At 49.8% G+C, this 24,241-nt stretch overlaps 9 protein-coding genes across 12 annotated transcripts; 6 read left to right on the top strand and 3 right to left on the bottom strand.

Moving 5' to 3' along the window:
* Positions 1-895: 895 nt before the first annotated feature.
* LOC126319947 (uncharacterized) lies at positions 896-2,506 on the top strand. Its single transcript, XM_049993660.1, has one exon. It carries the CDS (start codon positions 896-898, stop codon positions 2,504-2,506), a length of 1,611 nt encoding a protein of 536 aa, XP_049849617.1.
* On the top strand, positions 2,337-5,822 carry LOC126319946 (cell division cycle 5-related protein-like). The gene is made up of 3 exons (XM_049993659.1): positions 2,337-2,791; positions 2,929-3,063; positions 3,251-5,822. Exons 1-3 carry the CDS (start codon positions 2,750-2,752, stop codon positions 5,396-5,398), a joined length of 2,325 nt encoding a protein of 774 aa, XP_049849616.1. The 5' UTR covers positions 2,337-2,749; the 3' UTR covers positions 5,399-5,822.
* Positions 5,720-6,955, bottom strand: LOC126319948 (uncharacterized). Its single transcript, XM_049993661.1, has 2 exons — positions 6,918-6,955; positions 5,720-6,770 (listed from the first exon to the last, which is right to left on the bottom strand). The coding sequence occupies exons 1-2, from the start codon at positions 6,925-6,927 to the stop codon at positions 6,049-6,051; spliced, it is 732 nt and encodes a 243-aa protein (XP_049849618.1). The 5' UTR covers positions 6,928-6,955; the 3' UTR covers positions 5,720-6,048.
* Positions 6,956-7,001: 46 nt separating this feature from the next.
* Positions 7,002-8,650, top strand: LOC126319945 (TBC1 domain family member 20-like). The gene is made up of 2 exons (XM_049993658.1): positions 7,002-7,071; positions 7,190-8,650. Exons 1-2 carry the CDS (start codon positions 7,027-7,029, stop codon positions 8,399-8,401), a joined length of 1,257 nt encoding a protein of 418 aa, XP_049849615.1. The 5' UTR covers positions 7,002-7,026; the 3' UTR covers positions 8,402-8,650.
* Positions 8,651-9,579: 929 nt separating this feature from the next.
* LOC126319943 (uncharacterized) lies at positions 9,580-12,412 on the top strand. 3 transcript variants are annotated; one of them, XM_049993654.1, is made up of 3 exons: positions 9,586-9,774; positions 9,843-9,879; positions 9,938-12,412. In XM_049993654.1, exons 1-3 carry the CDS (start codon positions 9,628-9,630, stop codon positions 12,067-12,069), a joined length of 2,316 nt encoding a protein of 771 aa, XP_049849611.1. In that variant the 5' UTR covers positions 9,586-9,627; the 3' UTR covers positions 12,070-12,412. The 3 variants fall into 3 exon arrangements, with proteins under 3 accessions (XP_049849612.1, XP_049849611.1, XP_049849610.1); XM_049993653.1 differs by having other exon boundaries at positions 9,840-9,879; XM_049993655.1 differs by lacking the exon at positions 9,843-9,879 and having other exon boundaries at positions 9,580-9,774; positions 9,938-12,069.
* On the bottom strand, positions 10,544-15,860 carry LOC126319944 (GATA zinc finger domain-containing protein 14-like). Its single transcript, XM_049993657.1, has 7 exons — positions 15,640-15,860; positions 15,342-15,523; positions 13,364-15,196; positions 13,054-13,300; positions 12,763-12,997; positions 12,531-12,707; positions 10,544-12,469 (listed from the first exon to the last, which is right to left on the bottom strand). The coding sequence occupies exons 1-3, from the start codon at positions 15,752-15,754 to the stop codon at positions 13,694-13,696; spliced, it is 1,800 nt and encodes a 599-aa protein (XP_049849614.1). The 5' UTR covers positions 15,755-15,860; the 3' UTR covers positions 10,544-12,469; positions 12,531-12,707; positions 12,763-12,997; positions 13,054-13,300; positions 13,364-13,693.
* Positions 15,861-17,785: 1,925 nt separating this feature from the next.
* Positions 17,786-19,212, top strand: LOC126320003 (uncharacterized). Its single transcript, XM_049993740.1, has 2 exons — positions 17,786-17,853; positions 17,971-19,212. The coding sequence occupies exons 1-2, from the start codon at positions 17,821-17,823 to the stop codon at positions 19,210-19,212; spliced, it is 1,275 nt and encodes a 424-aa protein (XP_049849697.1). The 5' UTR covers positions 17,786-17,820.
* LOC126319940 (aspartate aminotransferase, mitochondrial-like) lies at positions 19,170-20,827 on the bottom strand. The gene is made up of 3 exons (XM_049993650.1): positions 20,525-20,827; positions 20,248-20,376; positions 19,170-20,177 (listed from the first exon to the last, which is right to left on the bottom strand). The coding sequence occupies exons 1-3, from the start codon at positions 20,804-20,806 to the stop codon at positions 19,254-19,256; spliced, it is 1,335 nt and encodes a 444-aa protein (XP_049849607.1). The 5' UTR covers positions 20,807-20,827; the 3' UTR covers positions 19,170-19,253.
* Positions 20,828-20,880: 53 nt separating this feature from the next.
* On the top strand, positions 20,881-24,219 carry LOC126319941 (replication stress response regulator SDE2-like). 2 transcript variants are annotated; one of them, XM_049993652.1, is made up of 4 exons: positions 20,881-22,584; positions 22,809-22,971; positions 23,034-23,948; positions 24,065-24,219. In XM_049993652.1, exon 1 carries the CDS (start codon positions 20,901-20,903, stop codon positions 21,810-21,812), a length of 912 nt encoding a protein of 303 aa, XP_049849609.1. In that variant the 5' UTR covers positions 20,881-20,900; the 3' UTR covers positions 21,813-22,584; positions 22,809-22,971; positions 23,034-23,948; positions 24,065-24,219. The 2 variants fall into 2 exon arrangements, with proteins under 2 accessions (XP_049849609.1, XP_049849608.1); XM_049993651.1 differs by having other exon boundaries at positions 20,889-22,584; positions 23,041-24,218.
* Positions 24,220-24,241: the final 22 nt, after the last annotated feature.

The following is a 24,241-nucleotide window of genomic DNA, read 5'->3' as shown; positions in this document are numbered from 1 at the left end:
GCAGGTTGCAGGTTGTAGAGTATGTAGATCTTTTTGTTTTTGGCCATGACACTTTTGAAGGACTTGATCAGCTGTTTTTGCTCTAGGACTTTTATAGCCTTGTTGAGCTGAGCGGCTTGAAGCTTGCTCTGCATTTTGAGCGACTTGAGCCACGCGCCTTCTCGTTGAGTGCCCTCGATGAGTCGATAGACGAGAATGTGTTCGGGCATCAATCCCCTGAGGCGCTCGAACTCTTCATTGTCGATGACTCGATAAAGTGGGTCAGGAGAGTTGGGACTTTGATATATTTGGATTCGCCCTTCCTGCAGGAGGAGGTTTAGAGCTTTGACGAGGTCTTCTAGGCAGATTCCCTCAATGTTTTGGAGGAGGGTATCTTGTGTGGAGCCTTGCGGGTTTTTCATGCACTGTGCTAGTACTTCGTCCCGAATGTTCATTGTTTGACCGCTGGGCGCGTTTGTTTTTTCGGGATGGAGGTGAGGTTGGCCGATACTCGAATTCTTCCATAAACTAGAAGACCGGAACAAAAGTGACGCGGAATTTGTCGGATGTTTTCGTCGGTCTGTTGTCTTGACGAATTACAATTTAAAAAAATTTTTTTTTTTTGATCAGTATACGTTCTGAAGATGGATGAAATCATCACCCTTCAAATCGGTTCTTTTTCCAACTTTGTGTGCTCTCATTATTGGAATTTACATGTACCCGGTGGTTTCTGACCTCAAAGCGTTTTTTCCGCCGTCATTACTAACACGCGGTACAGCGCGCGTTCATCAAGTTGGATCCGGGTCTCCTGGAAGAGACGAGGGTTGACACGTTCTTTCAGAGGAGGAGACATGGGAGTCGGGAAGTGCGAACGCCCAGGTCGGTCTTGTTCGAGTTGGAGGGTGGTCTGGGCGGAATGAGTCGGTTGGGATATCGACACGAGTCGACGCCGGGCGTTCGCGGCGCGGGTTTTTCAGAGCTGGTGGAAGGGAAAGTGGAGGTGATTAGGGAGAAGAGCGTCGAGAAGAGCGCGTACGCTCGACTGGTACAAGATTTGAGCAAACTTGACGAGGAAACATCACTGAGCGTTGCCGTGAGAGGTCTCGTCGAGGCCAAGAAGGAGGCGCTGGAGCGCTGTTTGTCCGAGCTGGAGGAGCTGAAAAAGGGTGTGAAAGAAGAGGGAAGTCATCGCGAGGTCGCTTGTTCTTCTCGAGAGATATCGCCACGTGTACAGGATATTCGGTGTCGAGTGGACGAAATTAGCAGGGAGGTGACCCTGCTTAGAGAGGAAATCGAGCGCTATACGAAGCTGGAAAGCGGAGAAAGAATTCGATGTGTACACGACGATCGATGCGAGGCGGTAGAGTTGGAGAAAATGGACGAGTTGGTGACTTATTGGACGGACTTCGACTGTTCGGACTGGCATCCGTCGAGCTTCAACGTGATCGGTTCAGCGCGAATTGACGAACCGTTCGATATCTACGCGCTAGGAGAGATGTCCGCCGATCAAAAAGAAAAGTTCTTCGAGTCCGTGAGAATTTTCTCGGAAGAGTGCAACCGAGTGGAGGGATTTCAGTTGTTCATCGACGCGGATACGGCGTACGGGGCAATCTCGAACCAGGTGGTGGTCGAAATCCAAGACGAGTATCCCAAGGCGTCCAAAATCTCGTATCCGCTCATGAACACAAAGGGACTCTCGTCGGGAAGAAACGAGGCCGAGAAAAAAAAAATTCGCCATGTCAATAGAGCCGTTACGTTTTCGAAAACACAACTTTTCTCTGACTTGGTTGTTCCCATCGACGACACCGATTTCAGCTCGTCTCTGTTTCCGGAGCTGAGCGTCGACCTGGACTCCGTCTTTCACAGATCAGCTCTCCTCGCCTCGGCCATCGACTCGTCTACTCTGCCCTATCGGTTCGTCTGCGATGGCGTGCAGTTTCCCTCGTTTGTCAGAACGCTGGCGTGGAGTCCATCTTGCAACGTGGCGAGTTTGTTTTGTGCTGTACCGTTTTTGACAGGTTCGTCCAGCTTTCCCTCCTCGGCGGATCCGCTCTACAGGGCACCGTTCTCGGTTCCCTTTTTTCCTCTGTCTGGAAAGTTCGCGTCGCGCCAGTGGCCTCCCTATTGCGAGAGTCTCGTCGTTCGCGGGTTGCCGACCTACGTCGAGGACGAGCACTCGCGCACCGTCAACAACAGGCATCGAGTCTTCGACGCGCTGGCGCAGTACTCGTGCCTGCGCAGACACTCCATGCTGAGGAGCGAGGGGCTGCCCGTGCCCGCCGCTTATCCGCAGTTCTTCAGCAACGACAGCTTTATTTCTTCGGTACAAAGGAGAAATAAAAAGTTCGTTCACTCAGCTCGACTTCTCTCGCACCTGCAGACGACGGCGGCGTGCCGCGGGTACCTCCAGACGCTGGCCGTCGACGTGAAGCAGAGTTCGTGTCCCGCGTCGATGGGCATAGACAGGCAAGAGCGCTCGGAGACGGAAGAACAGCTTTTGAACCTGGTCGACGAATACAAGTCGTGAGGTCCTCCGAGGGGGGGCCGCCTCCGAGCTCGCGTCGTCTCGAGCGCGGGGAGGAGAGCTTCGTCGACTGGCCACGCGCGCACGAGCGGCGGTCGAGGGGGCCAACAGTTCGCGAGCGTCGCGCACGTACAGAAAATAATATACGAAATTTTTGTCAGCTTGCAGGTGATGAAGACGTGTGTGTGTGCGTATTAATTAGGATTCAATCGCTTTTTTTCGCCTCGGCGTTTGACTAGTCCCTCTATGCGCGTCCACATCAAGGGTGGCGTTTGGAAGAATTCCGAGGTACGTATCGCGAGGACGAACGGCGGTTTGGGTCGCGCGCTCTGCCAGCGCGCGACGTTGACTTGACGCCGGATCCGCGTTGCCCGTGCTCTGACGTAAAACGCCGCCCGCCGGGGTTGCGAATGGACTTTTGCTAGGATGAGATACTCAAAGCGGCCGTGATGAAGTACGGCCTGTACCAATGGGGGAGGATAGCCTCGTTGATGAATCGGAAGTCAGCGAAGCAGTGCAAGGCCCGTTGGTACGAGTGGCTGGACCCGTCGATAAAAAAGGTACGCGCGCAGGTGCGGGAGGGAGGCTTGGAAAGAAGGAAACGCGCATCCCGTTTTTTTTGTGCCCCGTACACGGTAATGCGCTTGTATGGGGGACCGAAGGCGGACGCGTCGTTTGGGGGCAGCGCACTGATTTTTTTTTTTTGCTTGCACGAACGGGGTTGCGGCGGCGCTTGGCGGAGGAAAGACCGAGTGGAGTCGAGAGGAGGACGAGAAGCTGCTGCACGCGGCCAAGATTATGCCGTGCCAGTGGAGGAGCGTCGCGACGATGGTGGGGAGGACGGCGTCCCAGTGTTTGGCGAGGTACGAGAAGTTGTTGGACGCGGCTACTCAGCAGGTGCCGATAGAGAACGACCCGCGCAACTTGAGGCCTGGAGAGATAGATCCCAATCCGGAGAACCGTCCTGCGTTGCCCGACGCGGTGGACATGGAGGAGGACGAGAAGGAGATGATTCAGGAGGCTAGGGCGAGGATGGCGAACACCAAGGGCAAGAAGGCGAAGAGGAAGGCCAGGGAGAAGCAGTTGGAGGAGGCGAGGCGGTTGGCCGTGCTGCAGAGGAAGCGCGAGATGAAGGCGGCTGGAATTGATATCACGCAGCACCGAAAAAAGTTGAAGGGCCCGAATTATAACAGAGAAATTCCGTTTTACCACGCGCCTGCTCCTGGGTTCTACGACGTGTCCGAGGAGATGATGAAGCCGCCTCCACCCAGCAGCTTGAAGGAGATGACGATGGTGGCCAGGGAGGCTTCCAGAAAGGCCGAACAGGAGGAAAAACAAAAAAAAATTAGCCTCCTTATGGAAAAGGAGAGGAAGTCAAAAGACCCTTTGTCGGCGCTAGAAGAGCTCAATCGAGCTGCAGAGGCGAAAAGAGCTTCGATTATTCGAAATTCCACTCTGAATCTTCCTCCGTCTCAAATCACGGAGGAAGAACTCAACGCGTTGGCGAAACTTGTATACGATCCCGATCTCGATGAGGCCGATGACGCCTTGCATCAAAAGGGTGACCAGGAGTCCGTGAATCCTACTAAGGGCCTTTTGTCTTCTTACACTGGCTTGCTTTCTACGTCCGACGCGTCTCGTTCGACGGGTTCCAAACTCGCGGGTTCCGTTGCTCAGACGCCGGCGATGCCGACCAGCGACCACATCCTCATTGAGGCGACCAACCAGGCGGCCATGAGGAGCCTGCAGACGCCTCTTCTAGGCGGACAAAATCCGGTTTTGCTCGATTCCCAGTTCCAACTCGGAAAATGGAAGGATTCCATTTCTACCCCGAATCCCATCAAGACCCCTCTTCTTCACTCATCCACCCCGTCGTACATCGCCGAGACGCCGATCAGGGATCGATTGGGGCTCAACACGCCCCTCAACCACGCGTCGGAGTCCGACATGATTTCGCACAAGAAGCTCATGAAAACCACCCTTCGACAGCGCCTGTCGAGCCTTCCCGTCCCCAAGTACACCGAGTTTTCCATAGAGATTCACGAGGACACGCCCGTCGTGCCGATGGATTCGGAGTCGCCGCCGAGGCCCGTGGACCTCTACGACATTCAAAAAGAGCAGCAAAGACTGCAAGAAGAAGCTCGACGCCGAATTTACCAGTCTTGCTCCTCTGCCCTCAAGAGGGGTCTCCCGCGTCCGTCCGTGATACCCCCTTCGCTCTCGCAAATTGAATTCACCGCTCCGCCGGAGGACGACCTCATCCGGTTGGCCGAGCACCTCATCAAACAGGAAACGTTGAAAATTTTGACGCACGACCTCTTGCACTTCCCGTTGCCCTCCACGCCGCCGAATTCCATACGCATGTCGTCGCCGCTGGAGCCCGCCGACCCGGCTCAGTTGGAGAAGGCGGACGAGCTCCTGCAGGCCGAAATTCGGTCCGTCTCTCTGCCCGACTCCGTGGACTGGGAGGGCTACTTGAAGCGCCTGATCTACACCCCGTCCCTTCGCTCGTACGCCTACCACCAGCGCGCGTCCCACTCGATGAAGTTGGAGTCCGCGCAGCACGAATACCGCGCGCTGCAGTGCGCCATTCACTCCGTTCAAAAAATTGTTCACGGCTCGGAAAAAAAGCTCTCCCTCTACCACGGCGGGTACCTGAAGCGCTGCCAACTCATAGAACAGGAGATATCCTCGCTCGCTCGCTCGCTCCTCGACTCGCACGTCAAGCTCGGGTGCTTCCAGCAGCAGCAGCGCCTCGAAAGCCTCTCCATCCCCCAACGCATCCAGCGAGCCAAGCAGTCCCTCCTGAGCGCCAAAGCGAGAGAAAAAGACCTGCAGGCGCTCTACCAACAGCTGTCGGACGAGAAGAAACAGTGTCAACGACTCCTCTCCTGAACCCCCCTCGCTCGAGACGCTCCGCTCCGTCCCCCGCGCGCGGCGAACTCCTCGGCGCCCCGTTCTCCCGCTCGTCCGCGCGACGCCCGTTCCGAAAGAAGGAAGCGAACGGCCGCGCCCCCTCGCGAAAAAAACGACGCTTCGCGCGCGACCGTTGGCCCGCGTTGATCGCGGACCGCGCGCGAAAAGGAAGTCTGGCGTCGGTCCGAGGCCGGTGGCGGGTGCTGCGCGCCTCGGAGGAGCCGCGTTCGGGGCGCGGGAGACCCATCCTATCCTCTCTCTTTTTCTGCAGAGGCATTTTTTTTGTTAGGCCTGGCCAGAAAAGGGAAAAAAGCACCTCTTTATATATAAAGGTTCCGAGAGCGTAGAAGTCCTACGCGCGCGTTCTTGTCTCATTCGGCGAGGCGCGCCGTTTTCCAGGCGACGAGGCAGGGTCGCGGGCGTTCTCTGCGCGGCCCCCCCCCTTTTTCTTTTCTGGGCCGAGGAGCCGAGCGGGTCCTCCGGCCGTTTTAAAAAAAAAAAGTGCTTAACCGACGTGCGAAGCGTCGCGCGTAACGAGAGCCCGAAGCGACGTCCGAGTCTCAAGACGCCGGGAGCCGCAAAAAAAAAAAGTCGGCGCGACGCGTTTCGCGAGGGAGGAGCTGTGCGCCTCAGAGGGAGTCGATCATTGGTCCGCGCATGTTTTTGAAGAGAGACACGGCGGGCTCCGCGTTGCTGAGTTGGAAGATAGACTCCACGATGGCGATTTCTGGAACGGTTGTGTCCATGCCGCAGAAGGCTATCCAGTCGTTGACGACAATGCCGGACCCGAGGACGTCCGACCCCCGGTTGATGGTGCCGTTCGTGACGGGTACTTGCAGTATTCCCGAGAGCTCGTCCATTTCTTCCACGGTGCATCGACTGTGGACGAGGGCACCGGCGTTGTTGATCGACGCGTAGGTGCCGACCAGACTGCAGCCCCCCACCATCTGTCGGAACACCTCGACGCCCAGGACGTCGGCGATGATGTCCTCGGTCTCTCGGTCGAGTTCTGGGTGAATGAGGGCGACGCTGTCGTTGGTGACGATGACGTTTCCCAGGGCCGAGAGCCTCTCTTCCACGCGCTGGACGACGACGGAGTCGGGGAGCGTGTTCCTGATTTGCATCATCTCCTGGTCGGTGGTGGTGTTGGGCAGCAGGAGGCCCCTCCTATTGCCGACGGTGAGTCGCCCGACGATTTGGGTCCCGGCGATGGAGGTGTAGACGAGCGGGATGTGGTCGGCGAGTTCGTGTTCGAACGAGTGAAAGTGCTCCCTCCCGAAGGAGAGGAGACAGTAGGAGTTGGTGAGCCGCGTGAAGACGCCGATGTCGCTGGAGTTTTCAAATTGAGTGCCTAAAAAAAAAAAAAGTTTAGAGCGGGACTTGGAAAGCGGGCTCGGCGCACGGGAGAACAGCGCACGTGGCCTTCGCACAAATATAGCGGCCGCGCGCGCATCGGGCAAAAAAAAAAAAAGGACCATCTCTGGTCATCGTTGCGTACGTATGGCCATTTTTGAGGTTTTATTAAAAAAGGTAAACTCTTTTGTGCGATATTTTTTTATGATGAATTTGAAATGCGTTCTTTCATTCTAGCTGCTTGAATAGTCTCGATGGACTCCCCCCCTGCCGATATAGAGTCGCTCGCATTGGGTGACGTACGGCATCCCACCCGCCCTCGCGGGGGCGTTTCTTTCTGAGCCGCGGGCGGAAGCGCCGAGCGAGCGGCTCGTTCGCGTTCTTTTTTTCGCTGACAACTTTTTTTTTTTTTTCCAGGCCAAGAAGAACCTGCACCACATCAGATACCTGTGCTCGCGCGGGCTGAACGGACACGCGCAGAGGAAGCGGATCTGGCCGCTGGTGCTGGGGCTGACCGAAAGGGACCTCGAGCGGGACAGGCGGCTCCTCGAGACCGAGAGCGCCAAGCTCGACCAGTTCATGAGGGAGGAAGAAAAGGGCAGGTCGGCGGGGATGAAGAACAGAGGCCGCCTGAACACGCCGTCGAGGATCGTGTTTGACCAGGACGACCTGAGCATGTCTTTCATCAATGTCTTGGATGGGAAGGGGGATCCGGAGGAGAAGGACGAGGAGGAGGAAGGCGAACGCAAAAAGCTTCCCGTGAAGGATTGGAACTTGATCATTTGCGACGTGAACCGCTCCATGTGGATGTTCATTCAGGACGAAGAATTGACGAACCGCAGAAGGGAACTTTGCTATATGCTGGGCTCTCTGTTTAGAGCCTCGAAAGACGAGCCAGGTCCGCAACTTCACTATTATCAGGGACTTCATGACATCGCTTCCATCTTGCTGCTCACGTGTGGCAAGGACTTGGGCTTTTCTATCTTGAGGCGACTCAGTCGATCCTACCTTCAGGACAAAATGGGATCTTCCATCGACTACGTCACGGAAGAACTCGACCTTCTTTGGCACCTGGTCAAAATTGCCAACCCCAGACTGTTCAGATTCGTTCAGAGCACTCGCCTTATCCCCTACGTGGCACTCCCCTGGACCCTAACCTGGTTCAGTCACAACGTCCCCGATTTGAACTCCGCCGCGACTTTCTTTGACCTCTTCCTCTCCTCTCACCCGCTCATGCCCATCTACGCCTCCGCCTCCCTGATGTTGTACATGTCCTCTCACGGACTGTACAACGTCCGCGGGGACTTCACCGACGTCCACGACTTCATCTCGAGATTCTCGTCCACTCACGTCGTCCCCTACCAGAAGCTCCTGAAAGACGCCGTCCTCCTCTTCGACAAGTACCCCCCCCAAAAACTCCTCCTGTCTAACGCCAAACTCTCCGGGTACCTCACCATCCAGAGGTACCCCTACCCCTGGGTCCCCCCGAACGAGTACCACATCACCCCCCAAGAGCGACGAGACGCCACGCCCACGCACCTCAAGGTGGGGCTCATCGCCGCCGGCACCATCGCCGCCGTCGCCACCCTCACCCTGCTCGTCACCCTGAAAAAATCCGACGGCGTCTGAACGAGGAAAACGAAACAACTCGTAAAAAAAAAAAAATAATTCGCTCACATTCTATGCGCGGCTCTCCTGAGAGCGACACCAGCCTGCCCGCGGAAGACCGCCCGGACGCGGCCAGCGACACCCCCCCCGACCGCGCAAACTGCACCGACCCCGACGAGGACAGCGATCCCCTCAGACATGAACTGGATATAAGGAATCGCGAGTGGACCCGACTCTCCAATCAATTCTATAATGTACATAGTTTACGTAGTTGTGTCTTCGTTTTGTGCACAGCTTTGCTTTGTTTTTTTTTTTTTCTTGGCGCTCACACCTTCGCGACCAACGCAGCTCGGCTACGCCGAAGGCATCTACGAAGCGGCGAACACCTCCCGCCAGAAGGTACTCACCCCCTCGCGCGAACGCTCTCCCCCACCATACCCCCTCACACCCTCTTTCGAAAGGGCGTCCTGAGCGGCCTGAACCTAGGGACCCCCGTCGGCCTGGCGATGGGCTCCCTGATGGGACTCGCTCACGCCGTGTCCTGTCTGAACTCGGAGGCGCAGCCGTTCGGCGAACCCCACTCCGCGACCGACCTGCACCCCGACGCCATCGAAACCCTCAGCAAAGAAATCGAGAGCAAATGTCAACGTCTGCAGCACTGCGACAGCGAAACGCACACCGATTCTGGCGGGTGGCGCGAGGACTATGCTAAACTCTCCAGGCAAATCACCAACGTCTACGGCTCCTTGAACCTCGGCGCGCCTATGGACGACCTCTCGCCAGAAGCCAAACCAGACACCCTGGAGGAATTCTTTTCAAAGCTTCGAACTCCCAGAGAACATTAACCGCAAGAAAAAGAAAAAAAAAAAAAATACAAAGTGCCAGACTCTTCGCGCCGAACTTTTCTCCCTCGTCACAGTCGAGAGTGCCCCCCCCACGCGCTCAGCAACAGTCTTCAAAACCCCAACGGACTTCTGCGCTCTCTTTCACCCGGTTGCGGCGCACATATCCCTCCCTCTGCGCTCCTGCGCATCATCTTCTCCGGCCGAAAAGGGCACGGCGAGGCTCGCGGGCTCCCCACCGGGAACCGAACTTCGCTCGGCTGAATCCCACCGCCCCCGGTGCGACGAGGCGTGCCGCAACGCAACACTCTGTCCCAAAAAAAAAAACTAACCAAAAAAAAAAACGGAACATTCGTCAAAAAGTCGGAGCGAAGCCGACCGTCCCAATCGCTTTCTTTCCGAGCGATGCTGCGCGGCGCCATCGTTCTAGCTGTGGTCAAGTCAGCCAGATGCGCGCAGAGGCGTCCGGAACTCAGGAGAAACGCCCGTTTGACCGAGAGACCACCGACGAATTGTCTGCGCTCTTCTATCCATCGTCTGTACACCACAATTGTACGTCACTCTATTCTCAAAAAAAAAAAAAAGTCTGAGATCAGAGTTGTACTCATACTCCTAAGAAGGACGCGCAGGAAGAAAAAATAATTCAACGCGCGAAAGGTATGCGCGCTACGGTCTTCGTCTCGCTCGAACGACAAACCCCTAACCGTTTCGCTAGAAATTTGGATTCGCCACGAAAACGATGCAAAAACCAAAAGGCGTCTCGAAGAAATCTTCGAAAAGTTCGACGAACAGTCAAACTCATGTGCTTCGAACCCCTCGAATCCCGGTGGTCCACCGCGTGCGAGCGACCTTGCAGAGCTCAAGTATCTTAAGTACTACACGTCGAGCATGTTCGATCCGTCTCATTCGAAACCAAACAGATCAGAAATGTTTAGCTTTGCCATTCTAAACGTAGGCATCATCTATGCTCAGTCTGAGCACCTATCGAGCAAAGCAAGGCTCGCATTCGAACAAACTCTTCAATTCAACCCTCACTGTTCTGAGGCGTGGCGCCTGTTGAGCGATCTGGAGCTACGACAAAAAAATATTAGGAAAGCGATGGAATATCTCCAAAAATGTGTATCCATTTCACCGCTATACGTTCCGGCTTATTCTGACTTGGCGAGTCTTTATATGATGGAAAAGAAATTCGATTGCGCCGTCGCCATCATCGAGAAGACACTGAAGCTAGACGACTCAAATCCTATCCTTCACATGAACCTAGCAATCTGTCGCGAACAAGCCGGGCAGTGGGCGTCTGCTTCCGTCCACTATCGTAAAACTGTAGCAAAAATTCCGGAAAACGACAACGCAGTGCTCGGACTGGCACGATGTCTGATACAAATGAACCAATGGAGAGAAACCGTAGACCTTCTCTCCCAGTTCACCGAAAAATTCCCAGGACACGAAAAAGCGCTCCTTGTACTCGGATGCGTGCTGATGGAAATCCAACAAATCGCGGCCGCAGCGGAATGCTTTGAGAGCGTTCTTGACACCAACGAATCGTCTATGATTGCACGACGAAAACTCGCGGAAATTTCACTGAATAACCAATGCTATGAAGCCAGTCTCAATCACTATTTGGCCCTGCGGGCGCTGGATCCCAGTGACAGTTCCGTCCATCTTGAGCTCGCCCGGATTTATCGGAAACTCTCTCGAGCCGAAGAAGCGGTGGACTGCTATCTGGCCGTTCTGAAGCAGGATCCTGACTCTTTCGAGTCCAACCTTGCGGTTGGGACGATTTTCCACGAACTCACCTTGAACGAGAAGGCGACGCCCTATCTCAAGATGGCCCTCAAGTCAAAAGCTGACTGCATTGACGCACTCTATGCGTTGGGAAAAATAGAAAAAGCCAAGAACAATCTTTCCTCCTCGAAAGAATACTTCCAAACTGCTTTGCAGGCTTTTGTGAAAACATTGCCTACTCTTCTATTGCGCTGTCTAAATCACCTCCCTAGAGGTCAATACAAACTGTTCGACGCAGATCTCGACTTCCTCCTGAACAATATCAAATCACCTATCGACTCACTGATACAAACGCTTATCAATTACGCCGAGCTCTCATTTGGAGCCGGCTATGTCCAAGAAGCGAAAGTGGTCTATTTTGCTGTACTGAAGTATAGCTGCCACCATGTGACTGCGCACTATAACCTGGCGAAACTATTCGAAGCACTCGGAGACGTTGATTCTGCTCTTAAACACTACGGCATTTTGAGCGAAATTCATCCTATCGCCGACGTCCATTTCTCTCTTGCTAAAAACCTGCTTGTCAAAGAAAACATGTCTGACAAGGTCGTCGAGCACCTCGTCAAAGCAACAGAAATCCAGCCACTTCTGAAGCCCGCGTGGGACCTGCTTGCGCACACTTACTTCACCCAACAAAAATACGAACACGCTCAAAAATCTTACAAAAAAATCACACAGTTAGATCCACGCGATCTCAATGCGCATCTCCACATCGGCATCTGTCTGTCCAAATTGAACAGATATCGAGAAGCCGAAGCAGTCTATCGACACATCATACATCTGGACCCAAATTATGCCCCTCCCTATTACCACCTCAGTAGCATACACTTTTCATCTGGACGCACTGGTCAAGCGCTAAAAAATATGTCTAAATACCTAACATTATCCCCTGACGATGCAAACGCTCATCTTTCATACGCTGTCCATCTTTTGGCCCTCAACGATCGAAAACTAAAAAGAACTGCGATAGAACACCTCAACGAAGCCGTGAAGCGTGCCCCGCACCTCGTTCCCTCCAACTACCTCCCACTCCTTGACACGCACGCCGTGACGAACCCATAATGCTTCCCTCGCGACCACCTTGGACGCGTCACGTAAGTACCATAATAATGCCTCCACCTTTTCCGAATAAGGACGTAACACCCAGCCATTCCGACGAGGCTGGAATGCTCTCGAATACACGTCCAGAACGAACGAAGATTCGCCGAAAATATTTGCAAAGCCGAATCGGCGAACCTCGATCGAAACTCCTCCGTTAGGAACAAACGCGGCAAGTGGAGAGACCATCTCGCAAACGTAAAAAAAATCAGAGATACGAAAAAAAAAAGTACAGATCCGTGACTCGTGACCTTTACCACCCCTATAATGAAATAAAAAGGAACAAACTATACCTCTTCCTTTTTAATCAAGGGTACATATCGAACAGGAAGCAGTTTCTGGTGCGAAAGTGCGCCATCTGGCTCTTTTTTTTTTAAAAGTCAGAACGACATGTCGTTTTCTCAATAACTGTCAAAAAAATGTACCTTTTTGCACAAGAGTGAGCCACTGGTCCTGTGTGCTTGGATCTTCTATAGGAATGACCATTTTTCCATCTGGAGCCAGTTGATCAACCAAGCATTGCGGGACTGATTTGACTGCTGCACCGATATGTATACAATCAAACAACTGCTCGTTCGGGAGCCCCTTATACCCATCTCCGACTGAAAAATAATTGTTACTATAATTTGTTTTTTTTTAGATTGCAATGAAACGTACCTTGCAAAAATGCATATGAATCCAGAATGTCTGGATTACCCTTCTTAATGTTTGAAATAGACAAATCAACAAGTTCAGGAATATGGTCGATTCCATAAGTAATGCCACCCTTATTTGACTGTTGCATCAAATAGGCCATGCATGCCGTGAGATATCCGCTCCCACATCCTATGTCTAGCGCCCTCGCGTTGGATTTCACCAGTTTATCCTTGAGCACCTCTAAACAATAAGCGTGCTAGACGCATATATGTCAGAGAATTAAATAGGAAAAAAAAAAGATCATTAATGTACCATATGAGGGGCAGAAATCGTAGAGTTATCTGTCTCGCGTGTGTAAATATGTAAATAGACCATAGAAAGGTTGGACAAGAAGCAAAAACTGCTTGTCAGTAAAAGGCCAACTGCTTCGCTTGTATGCAAGAATTTTCGATACCTATATAGACAGGACTATCGGCATATGGTGTTGTAGGACAATAGTATTTTCTGTCTACTGCATTCATAGCCCTCTCGACATCGAAAGAGGTAATAACGCCACTTTCTTCGAGAAATGCGCACGTCAGCAGAAAGAAAGAAAAAAAATCAAAAGACATGCAGAACGAACTCTTCAAGTGATCAATTAGCTTAAATTTAGATGTGTGAAACTTATACATAGGAGAGCTTCGCAAAGGTCTTGCAGCAAAAGTAGGCGGTTGACAAAGAATGCAATATTCGCCTCTTAAAAAAATTCTTTTTAGATGGGGGATTTACGATTGTGTGTGCCTCGGTCGTTGTCTTGTATGAAACCCGCAAAAAAACTGATTTTTTGCGCGCAAGCTGAGAGAGAAAACAATTTTCTCTCTCGAAACCAGCTTTTCTCTCTATAAACAAGACACACTCTAGAAGAGGGGGAGTGTTGTAATGAGCCATTGATATTTCAGGAGAGATTCTTGACTTATGCATTGATAGGCATGATTTTTGCACGGAAGAGACGCCCCTTGTCGTCTTGAGTGGTTCGATTTCCATGAGTGTGGCCATTGATGTGATGGTTAGATGCGTGATGACGGTTTGAGTTTTCTGTTTCACTGGAATTTCCTGAATAAGCGTGATTGTTGGAACTACCTCGATACTTGTTACCACGATGTGTGTTGTTTCCAGACTCCGCACCATCACCGCGATTGTAATTTCCGTTTTGATTGCCACCATGATGAGCAGGGTACAGAGATGCAACTCCAAAAGTTTGGCGATTGGTTTGTTTTTCATTATAGACAGAATTTTTGTCCTTTTGATTAAAAGATGAGGTAATAGAGAAAGAGTCGAAGAATTTGTCCTCAGGCTCAGAGGGTTTCGGATTCAATGTTAGGTTTTCTTTAAAAAGTTCCTCCATAACACTTAACTTGTCGAATTTTTTGTTATTTTCATCAAAGTTGAATTCATCCACATTGATGCGCTTAGTGTTGTTGGAGGGTTTGAATTGACCCGTGTGATGTCGACCATTTCCGGCATTGAAGTTCGAAGAATACCCGTGACGATCGCGAGGGGGTTTTTGATGACGGTTGGAATTTTGATCGGAGGGAGTGTAAGACCGACCGCCATCTTGATTGTTATTGTTATTGTTGAAACGATTCTGATAGTTGCCACCATGTTGTCCTCCCTGAGAGCTTTTTACATTTTGGTGGCTGTGGTTGGTCTTCGCCATAGCTTCACCGCCATGGTCTGCCTTAGAATAGCCGTTGTTGCTATTTCCAGCGGCTGCATGGTTCTGGCCGTGATAAGAAGTGCCTTTCTTAGAAGAAGCGTTAGATGAGGGAGTGGTCCAAATATTTGAGGTATTGTGCTTTTTGTTCGAATATTCTGTTCGATGCGACGTGTACGCAGAAGATTGTGTATTGTTCTTGGCAGGTGTTGTCGAGTTGGACCCGGATGGCGTAGAACCGACGCGTCGGAATGAAGCGTCTTGTTGTGGTGCCTGAGGTGCGTCGCTAGTTTTTTCACTAGACAAATTGTCTGCATGCAAAGTCGAAGAAGGTGTGGCCGCAGTCACAGGAGAGAGCAAGGAATGGTTGAAATACTCAGGATCTCCAGAAAAACCTCGAGAAGAGTTAGAAAATGAGTTATCCTGGGTCGTAGAAGAAGGCTCAGCAGCAGAAGAAGAGAGAGACATAAACGAAGAAGAGATATTCGTGTTCCCACTATCTCCATTTTGAAGTTCTGATGTAGCACGATGCTGGTAGCTCATGTTCATCATAGTATCAAAGTTCTGTACACCTTGCATGGGTAGCATATTCCCGGTGCTGTAAAGAGATGCCCGCTGAAGTTGATGCAATTGATTTGTGATATATTGTTGATAAGCGCAGAGTTCTTGGTAATAATGCATAATCTGTTGCGGTGTCATGTTCTGGAATGGAGCATTATAGTCGTTTCTGCCCCAACTCTGGGGTATATAAGAACCATTATTCTACAGATGAAAAAAGTTAGAATTTTCACTATACAAAAAAAAGGCCATCAAGGCCAAAAGTGTGTTATCTTCTTCTAGATGCAATACTCTTCCCAGATAAAGGATTTCACAAAGCATATTTAGAAGAAATCCTGCACACACGTACCATAATTCCATTAGTATCCGGGTGCGAAGGAACTTCAGGTGTCGCCGAGGGTTGTTGAAAACTCGGATCAAAGACAACTAAACCTTTAATTGAATTCCTATGAAATTTCAAAGCTGGTATAACTTCGTTACTCGGGAATACGGGCTCTGCTGTATTTCGACCCTCGGTTCCATAGGAAATTACTAGATATCAAAAGTATTCAGTTTATCATAAAAATACTACCCAAATTTTCGGAACGCAAAGACATTGAGCTGCTATTTGCATCACATGTCATTGGTTAAAAAATGTGTATTCGTACCATTTGATAATGTGAGAGTCGAGTCTATAGAGTTGATTTCTGTCAGAGTGCCGACGTAGCGCATCTCATTTGTGTCCGTAAGCGAGAAGCGAGAGCCTATATAAGATTGAGACATAACAAGTCTAGTCAAGGACTATATGAAACGTGCGTGTTCGAGAAAAATTATGCCCTTAAGAAACTAGACAAAAGCTTTTTTGCCGTATACACACACAAGACATGCATAAAATAAGATCAGAGAAAACGAAGAATTCGTCTCCAGCGGTATCAGAACAGCTCACTCTTGTACATCAGTCCCTTCTCTGCGCAAACGTTGTCTATACGGACTAACGGCAGTGGAAACATGAGACCCTTTCTCAGAGTGAATGCTTCTCTCACAGCAAAAAAAGATATGCAAGATATGCAATGGCTCTCTCACAGCGTTTAATGTCGAAACCAGAACAGTATATACATGCGAAAACGTCGCCAAATGCATTCGGGAAGTTTTAATAAAACAATCAATACGAAACTCTGTGTATAGAAAACGACCCCGCAAAAATTCGTATACTATATTAATACAGAGCGCGCAAAAACATAGCTATCGTACAAGTACATATTTGAAATGTGCTTTAACGAGTCTGTACGGTAATGAGACATTGTTTCTTACAAGAGGGACTTCCCACCTTCAGATGGGCGAATACGGAATTCACTACACACCTTCTCCAGGGTTTTCTTTGTAGCAGTGAGTTCCACACATTTTGCATCAACGGTAACGATGCAAGACAAACCAAGAGCATCGATAGAGTTTTCTTTGTCGCTCCCATCGCTCAAAGTCAATAGTAGTAATCGGCGCAACCAAATGCTTGGAAGGGCATTTCCGAGAGCTCGGAGAAATGTTCATTGGTGGTTTCATTCATTGGATTAGACACACTTAACAAAATCAAGAAACATATGGCATCCCTTCTAGTGCTGGCATCTCCTCACTACTGACGTGATGTCTCCGCGACAAATGTTAAAATAGCGGGAAAAGCGCTTCACCGTCCGCATTTTGAAATATGGCAGTCGGTCCCCTTCGTGAGCCAGAACATGTCCGAACTATCGGCTGGGCGATTGCGTATACGGTAGAAGGATCTTCGGCATATTCCCAGGGGGAGGATCATCGTCCCTCATGACCACCCTCGGCGCTCAAATGTGTGAAGGAATTAACATAAAAGCCTCTTCCAGAATGCACACATCCAAGCTGTCTTGTTCTCTCAAGTCCAACGACTTCTTCAATTATTAGCCCTGTCTATCACCTATTTTAGGCATGTTTCGTCCAATACTAGTCTGAATATGGCCATTTGGAAGTCAAAAAGATGCTTGCCTTCTAGGGAGGGCAAGGGGATCACGCACTCTTCTATTGCCTTCGAACTGCAATTTTCTTAAGGAGCCGTTTTTTACATACATCCACAAAATAATTTGTACTTTTAGAAAAAAGTCGTACATGTTAGGCTCAGTTAGAACCGACTGTTATGCAAATTTAGCTCAGTTGCTCTCTCTTGCGCTGAATTTATTTAAACTGCGTAGTCCATGCACCGCTTGCGTCTGCTATAGTGAGAATTTTGTTTTGATGTGCCGCCGATGTGCTTTTGATTTAGGCCTCAGGCGGCAACACCGCATACACACTTTAGGGGAACCCTTCTGAGAATGGCGTACGCTGTTGCGAGCCCTCACTGAGCAGCACGCTAGCAGAGGAAGAAAGTCCCTTGATAAGATGGTGTGTCAGATGATGCGTGTCACAATCGCGGGGTACTTTTTTTTTTTTTTAGCGTTGAACAGTTTTAAATATACACATCTCTTGTCATGTTATCGCGCGGACGACATCTATGGGGAGGGATTTTGAGAGGAGGAATTGTTGTGAATCTCACAAGCGAAACCAGATGTTCGAAGGGTTTTTTGCGGACGAAATATTTGTGGCGTACATTTGGCAGGTCATACGCTAAAAAGTTTTTTTTTGAGGGTGCTTCGAGGCATGTAGTGAACCTCAAGATAGGAGATCAATGCAGCTACATTGTTACTGATAGGCCCGAGATTATTAAGGCATTGCGCCAGCAATTTCAATTTGTATCGAAGGCGTTTTGGTTTTCTAGGGCCAGGGCACAATCTCGAAGCAACAAGTTTTTTTACGTTGCACCTACGAGTTTTATTTCGGAAAAGGGTCGTTTCATGACTGGCCTGGTTGAAGAGATAGCTGATAGGGTATTTTGAGGGACAGTGAAGCGTCTCTGTTGCATGCGAGCGCGCCAGTTTGGCGTGTTGCCCGCATTTTTTTCTCACAGGCGAGTTTTTTAACCAAGTCTGGTATTTTTTTTTAAGTTGGAGCTCATGAATGTCGAAGTGGTCAGGGATGACCGACGAGTTGTCTATCATCAAAAGTTGGAGCATGGAATAGTAGATAGCGAAATTCTTGGAGAGGCGGTGAATCTCCACGATTATCAAGTTGATGTGGCTAACCTGGCGTTGGAAGAAAAGCGTGGGATTATCAAATGCGCGACAGGAGGCGGCAAGACGGCGATTTTCACGGCTATTTTGAAGGCTTTTTCGCAGAAGTATCCTGCCATCATGTTGTGTCGTAGTAAGAGCATCATAGATCAAACGAAGGCTGCTTTTGAGAAGTACGGATTAGAAAATGTTGGAATTGTGTATATGAATAATGTGAAGCCCGATCTGATCACGTGTGCTACAGCGCAATCTGTTCTTAAGCTGGAACCTCTCATTTCCAGAACTCGAATTTTGCTGGTAGACGAGGTTCATGAGTGGGCTAGCAAAGAAGGTGAAAAGATCCTCAAGTTATTCGATAATTGCGTATACAAACTTGGATTTTCTGCGACACCCTTTAATGAAGATCAGATTCACAATCTTAAGCTTATTGGACTGATTGGTCCTCAGCTATGTGATGTGAGCATTGAATATCTTAAGGAAAAGAATATCCTGTCTTCGTGCCACGCTCATTTCTACAGGATACAGGTTCCGCCGCCTGCTGATGGTAGTCTGGTTGGAGAGACCTATCTACAATCTGACAACAACGGGATTGTGGAGAACATGAACCTTCACAGAAAGGTTGTTGAGATTGTTCAGAACATCCCCAAAGGAAGAATTTTGATTTTGGTCAGGCGTCTGAGTCATGGAGATCGCCTTAAGGAGCTTCTGCCGGAAGCCTATTGGGTCAGAGGTGAAGACAACTATAAAACAAGGGAGTATGTGCTGTCTCAGCTGAGGCACTCGGCGAGCGAGAAGGTGGTCGCGATCATGAGTGCGATTGGATTTTACGGACTCGACGTCCTTTGCCACCACTTGGTGAACACGTGCGGTGGGAAAGATGCGAATTTGCTCATTCAGAAAGTCGGGAGAGGGCTTCGAAGAGGCATCGACAAGACCCATCTGGAATATCATGATTTTATGTTTCATGGAGACAAATTTTTGAATAGGCATTCTAAAATTCGCATACAGGTGTTAAGGTCAGAGGGACACGACGTGACGACTGACGACACTTTGGAAAAGGATAAACAGTCTTTTTTAGAGAGTAAAAATAAAATATGTACGGAAATTTTGGGTTAACCGTCAAGAAATACTAGTTTCTTGAAAAAAAAAGCCAAGCTTTATTGATAGTGTGTCACCTTTGCAATAGAATCGGCGAGATAGCCCACCGTATTCTTGCTGATTCCCGGTATTGACGCACGTCCATCAAGGGTCATATAGATATGATATAGCTCTGCCAAATCCCTGCACTCCTCTTCTTTTAGGCCGGTGTAGCAGAACATACCAATTTGTTTTGTGATGTGCGACCAGTCGCGAGTTGAACCAGCCTGTTTCAACTGAGAGACGAATAGTTGTCTTATGTTTTTGATTTGGTCAGCCATATGTCGAACGTCTTTTTTCCACATGTTTTTTAATACTGGGTCTCCTAGAATTGTCGAAACGATTCTCGCACCATGAATTGGCGGGCTAGAGTACTGAGGTCGAATGATGAGTTCGAGTTGTGATTTCACGCTCTCAGCTTCGGTTGGATTCGCAGTGGCGACGTGGAGAGCACCGACGCGTTGTCCGTACAAACCAAAGTTCTTTGCGAAGCTCTGAGAAACCAGAGGCAAATGCCCTTGTTCAACGAAGTAGCGGATTGGCCAGGCATCGTTGTCGGTGTTGCCCGTCGCGAATCCTTGATAGGCCAGGTCAAAGAAGACCAAATGTTTTTTCGTTTTGCAGACTTCGGAAATTTTCTTCCACAATTCGCGAGAGGGATCAATTCCAGTTGGGTTATGCGCACTAACTTGTAGCATAATAACTGAGGAACTGGGTGCGTCATTCAGATCCTCCAGCATGTTATCTTCCTCTATCGCGATATTGACGCTGTCGTAATACCTGTATCTTTTGGGTTCGAGTTGAGAGCCGAGGCAGATGGGAATATGATTTCCCCACGTCGGAGTTGAATAATGTATGTATCTCAGATTGGGTAGCCAAGATTTTAAGAAATCGGCGCCTATGTGTAGAGCACCTGTTCCAGACAGGGTTTGTACCGTGGCAATCTGGTACGTCCGTATTTTTGGTCAGAAAAAAGAAAATTTTGTCAAATACATCCATCTTGTTCAGACGAACCTGCCGGTTTAAAATAAGAGGTGATGTTTCGCCGAAGGCCAGGCTTGCGGCCAAATTGTTAAAACGTTCGGCGCCGCCAATGCAGGTGTACTCATGGTCTATGTCTTGTTGGTGAAGTCTTGCCTCGGCCTTGATTTAAAAACATTCAGTATCTTTGAAGCAGGTGCGTGCATAACGTTCCCTCTGCACACTGCGATGCAACTACTATAGGAAGAGAAAGAGACGCCCTGTCTCGCATCTCGACAAAAAACACCTATGAGACTGTGTGTGTCTGTACCTCTCGAACGCACGGCAAGACGTAAGAATGGCCGTTCTCATCCCTGTAAGTGCCGACCCCAAGATTTAGCTTATTTGGCGCGGAATCTGCAAGAAACTTAACGGTTACGCCCAGAATGGGGTCCATGGGGCCTTTTGGGACTCGAGACCAGACGCTCTCGCAAAGGTGTTCAGGGTGCACGGGATGGCGTTTAGCTGAGGTAGAATAGGTCCTGGCGCAGAGCTTCCCCCGCCCCGATGGCGCAGAGTGACGGCACAACCCCAAGCACTTACGGGCTATCATCCGACCAAAACTGTGTGTACCAGATTTGATAAATGAAGTTTGTATGTAAAATATATCTACTTCTTCAAAATTATTCAGACTGCTCAAACTCGTGATGGCTCAATTTATCGTTGTTGGCCTGAACAAGATCTGGTGTATTCAGTCCCCTTCTGAAGACGATGAGCTTTACTCGTTGGACGTCTCGGGATGGCTACTGAACAAGCTCTCGGGGCTAGAGGGTGTTCCTGTGCATGACATTCGTCTTTCTTCGCAGCTACCTACCCTCGGACGTTCCTGCTCTGGAAATTATCGTGTGAGCCTCCTATCGCGTCTGAGGGGCGGCAAGGGGGGATATGGGACGCTGCTACGCGGCGGGGGTGGTACCGCTCGCAGAGGACCTGCCAACACCGACTTTTTTCGCGACCTCGAGGGCCAGAGGATTTGTGACACGGCGATGATAAGACAAATACAGCAGACGCTGGAAGAGAGGTGGCAGAGTCAAAGCGAGTTATCCAACAACAGGAGCGCGAGGGAGGAGCAAGACAAGAGTGAAGAGGAACTTTCGAAGAAGCAACTGCTCAATGCGAAAAAACGAGCCAGGCAAGAAAAACTGGCCAGGCTACAGAAAACGGCCCGAGAGGAGTTGACTCAAGCTGCAGAGAAGGGGTTGGGAAACCATCTGAGGCTCACGAAAGAGAACGTTGATGTCAAAATGGCTTCCATATATGGCGATGTGTGCAGTTTTGAAAGCGACGAAGAAATAAGCAGTGGTGAAGAGGAGTTGTCAGACGATGTCACGGATAGCAATGCTGAGCAAGACTCGAGCCTCGAGAAGGGGGACACCTCGACAGACGCGGCAGAATCGGTCGATGCGCATCAGGGCTCGAGCGCAGCTGACAAATCTCGCCATGGTGTGAAGAGGTCTTTCTTGGAAGTAGAGTCCGGCGACGGTAGCTGCTCGTTGAGTTCTGCTTCGTCAACCATACATGAGCAGCAAAGAAAGCGAGTTCTTGTTCTAGACGAGTAGATAAAAAAAAAAAAACAGTGAGCGTGTTGGACGGATGCTGCCCGGTCGCGGCCATGCTCCCTGCGATTGGCAATTCGTACAATCAGGCATTCTGCATATACTGCAATCCTGCGAGCGCATGGTCGTGTGATTGATTGCCGACGGGGTTGCACGTGCTTCGAGGTCGCTTTGCTTTTCAAGTCGTGTCCGCCATCACCGAAGGTTTTTTGAAGCCGAATTTACGACGGGTTTATAACGATAAAAGACATGCGAGCCCCAAGTCCTGTTTAAGAGCGGAATTAAACAGAAACGTGGAAGTGAACAATGTTCTCCCTTTTATTAGTTCGACATCCAGACACATACTGGTTCTGAGGTAGGGCACATATCCGGAGGTATCATCATGTCTTGGCGCGATGCACGAGGTTCAAGGTGCATATTTTGCCATGCATCAGAACCTGGACCTTCTCCGCGCCAAGGGGGTACAACGTTCTGGATTGCGAGAACAATGCACCATTGTCTTTGCTGAACAAAATTGCGCTTCTCCGTGCATACATATACATCACGCCTCATTTGAATTTGCTATCAGGAAGGTCTTGAGATGGAAGATACCCTCTAGAGGTCTGACTGTTCCTCGCCATGCTTCGGGGCATTGTTAAAAATGCGATTCGGCTGTTTTTAGAAATTAAATTTAGACTAGCAAAACATTTACTTCGGTTGCCCTCATCAACGCCTAAGTATTTGTGGTCCATTAATTTCGTCCGAGGTGTGCAAGATGTCGTACATAAGGACCAAGGTACGGGTTGTGTAGAGCGAATTATGAATATGAGTCACGATGTTCTATCAATTCTCGTGAGCACAAGACAAATTTGCAGGGCCACCCAGATGACGAAACATCTGTTTATCTTCTGTTGGCTCCCAGAATTTTGTGCCGTATGCCGCACGTCCCGTGTCTCAGGTTTTACCCCGCTTTTCAGCGAACCTGCATTCTCGAGAGAACTAATCTATGTTTCGTTCTAGAGCATCATTAAAGTGTTCCTGTCGGATGGGAGTACGAGATGTCTGATTCTGTCGAACTCACACACACCGAGCGCGCTCAAATTTATGCTCTGCAGAAAAAGTCGCATCAAATCCGAAGATTTTGACCTGTATGATGTTGTGGTTCTGACCAGCAACACCCGAAGTATGTTCAGTATTTTTCATCTTTGTATTTATCCTTGTCTGTGTCAACTTACTTGAAAGCAGTTTCCAGGCTCGACAAGAATCCTGCAATTCTGTACAGCAGTTGGAAGAATAAGGCGAATGAGAAGTACAAACTTCTTTTCGCAAAGAAGGAGGAGTTGGAAAAGGACTTCACTTTTCCTGCGGTGACATTCTCTGCGTGCGACAAGGTTGTGAAGCACGATTCTTCGCTCAAGAACGAGCTACAAACTTTGAAATCTAACAGGGAAGAGACAAGCCAGAAGAACATCGCGTTGTTGCTCGAGTGGGCAAGGAAAAAGATTGACCAAAATGTCGAGCTCAACAGCGCAAAAGATCTGAAGAGTGGGGTCATTTTTTTTTTATTGATAGAAAACCTAAGCAGAACAAGGCTCAAAGGATGGCACAAAAACTGCGAAAATGTCATATTCAAGCTAGACAATTTGAACATGGTGTTGAATTTGTTGGCCTACTTCGGCATTTTCATTTCAGACGTTACTCCGGTTGACATTCTAGAGAATGACGACCTCTGCGTTGCGCTCTTGCACATCATATACGAAAAATATCAGACGCAGGGTGGACTGTTCCCATATGACGAAAATGAAAAGGATGAGCCGCAGTAATCTGGGTAACTAGGGGAAAGAGAAAGGATTGACAGTTCGAAGAGGGGCGACGTTCGCGTGTGGGGGGGAGTCAGCACGAAGAAAACAGCAGTTCCTCATCCCGCAGTATGTCCGCGCGGCTCTGGGCCTCTGTTATCCATTCTACCCTCTTTGCGTGGGTTCCTTGGTGATAGAGGCATCACGAGGTAACAAAGGATTGGGTGGTGGCAGTATGCGGCTGTAGCTGTGCGTTCCCGAGAAATTGGTGCGCCGTCAGAAACAGACTGCCGTCGCTTTAGACTGGGTTGGGTGGCTCGAACGTTCTGAGAGGGGCCGGCGGATTTCGAATGGCAGAATGGTACGATGCAGAAGGAGTCGTCACACGTGTTTCGAGCGTACAGTAAGTCGCAACACAAAATCACTCGCTGACGGCTTATTTCGTTTGTACCGGGTCTTTGGGCGAGGGGTCGGCAGGAAACTCACTGCTGGAGCACGGCAGATGGATGTACCTGTCGGTTTTGCGGAAAGAAAGACGCCTGCATCTGTGGCACATGAAAAACTGCGTGAAGGGCGAGAATCCAGCTAATAAACAAGTTTGTTCGGTTTTATTTTTTTTTACGTGGGCGAAATGTGTGTGCGGTTGTGCTTTTT

The sequence above is a fragment of the Schistocerca gregaria genome, unplaced genomic scaffold, assembly GCF_023897955.1.
Source record: "Schistocerca gregaria isolate iqSchGreg1 unplaced genomic scaffold, iqSchGreg1.2 ptg000691l, whole genome shotgun sequence".
NCBI lineage: Eukaryota > Metazoa > Arthropoda > Insecta > Orthoptera > Acrididae > Schistocerca > Schistocerca gregaria.
The sequence above is the reverse complement of the archived record's forward strand: the minus strand, read 5'-3'. Positions and strand labels throughout refer to the sequence as shown.

Bases quoted from the DNA above. Each gene is read 5' to 3' on its own strand.
- LOC126319941 (XM_049993652.1), top strand. From the start codon at position 20,901: ATGGCTCAATTTATCGTTGTTGGCCTGAACAAGATCTGGTGTATTCAG.
- LOC126319947 (XM_049993660.1), top strand. From the start codon at position 896: ATGAGTCGGTTGGGATATCGACACGAGTCGACGCCGGGCGTTCGCGGC.
- LOC126320003 (XM_049993740.1), top strand. From the start codon at position 17,821: ATGACTGGCCTGGTTGAAGAGATAGCTGATAGG. The intron at 17,854-17,970 runs GTATTTTGAGGG...TTTTTTTTTAAG, and splicing joins TTGAAGAGATAGCTGATAGG to TTGGAGCTCATGAATGTCGA.
- LOC126319945 (XM_049993658.1), top strand. From the start codon at position 7,027: ATGGACTCCCCCCCTGCCGATATAGAGTCGCTCGCATTGGGTGAC. The intron at 7,072-7,189 runs GTACGGCATCCC...TTTTTTTTCCAG, and splicing joins AGTCGCTCGCATTGGGTGAC to GCCAAGAAGAACCTGCACCA.
- LOC126319946 (XM_049993659.1), top strand. From the start codon at position 2,750: ATGCGCGTCCACATCAAGGGTGGCGTTTGGAAGAATTCCGAG. The intron at 2,792-2,928 runs GTACGTATCGCG...GACTTTTGCTAG, and splicing joins GCGTTTGGAAGAATTCCGAG to GATGAGATACTCAAAGCGGC. The intron at 3,064-3,250 runs GTACGCGCGCAG...GGCGGAGGAAAG, and splicing joins TGGACCCGTCGATAAAAAAG to ACCGAGTGGAGTCGAGAGGA.
- LOC126319944 (XM_049993657.1), bottom strand. From the start codon at position 15,754: ATGTCTCAATCTTATATAGGCTCTCGCTTCTCGCTTACGGACACAAAT. The intron at 15,524-15,639 runs GTACGAATACAC...TTTGATATCTAG, and splicing joins GACTCTCACATTATCAAATG to TAATTTCCTATGGAACCGAG. The intron at 15,197-15,341 runs GTACGTGTGTGC...TTTCATCTGTAG, and splicing joins CGGATACTAATGGAATTATG to AATAATGGTTCTTATATACC.
- LOC126319943 (XM_049993653.1), top strand. From the start codon at position 9,628: ATGCTGCGCGGCGCCATCGTTCTAGCTGTGGTCAAGTCAGCCAGATGC. The intron at 9,775-9,839 runs GTACGTCACTCT...CATACTCCTAAG, and splicing joins ATCGTCTGTACACCACAATT to AAGGACGCGCAGGAAGAAAA. The intron at 9,880-9,937 runs GTATGCGCGCTA...CCGTTTCGCTAG, and splicing joins AATAATTCAACGCGCGAAAG to AAATTTGGATTCGCCACGAA.
- LOC126319940 (XM_049993650.1), bottom strand. From the start codon at position 20,806: ATGATAGCCCGTAAGTGCTTGGGGTTGTGCCGTCACTCTGCGCCATCG. The intron at 20,377-20,524 runs GTACAGACACAC...TTTTAAATCAAG, and splicing joins TCTTGCCGTGCGTTCGAGAG to GCCGAGGCAAGACTTCACCA. The intron at 20,178-20,247 runs GTTCGTCTGAAC...CGGACGTACCAG, and splicing joins CTCTTATTTTAAACCGGCAG to ATTGCCACGGTACAAACCCT.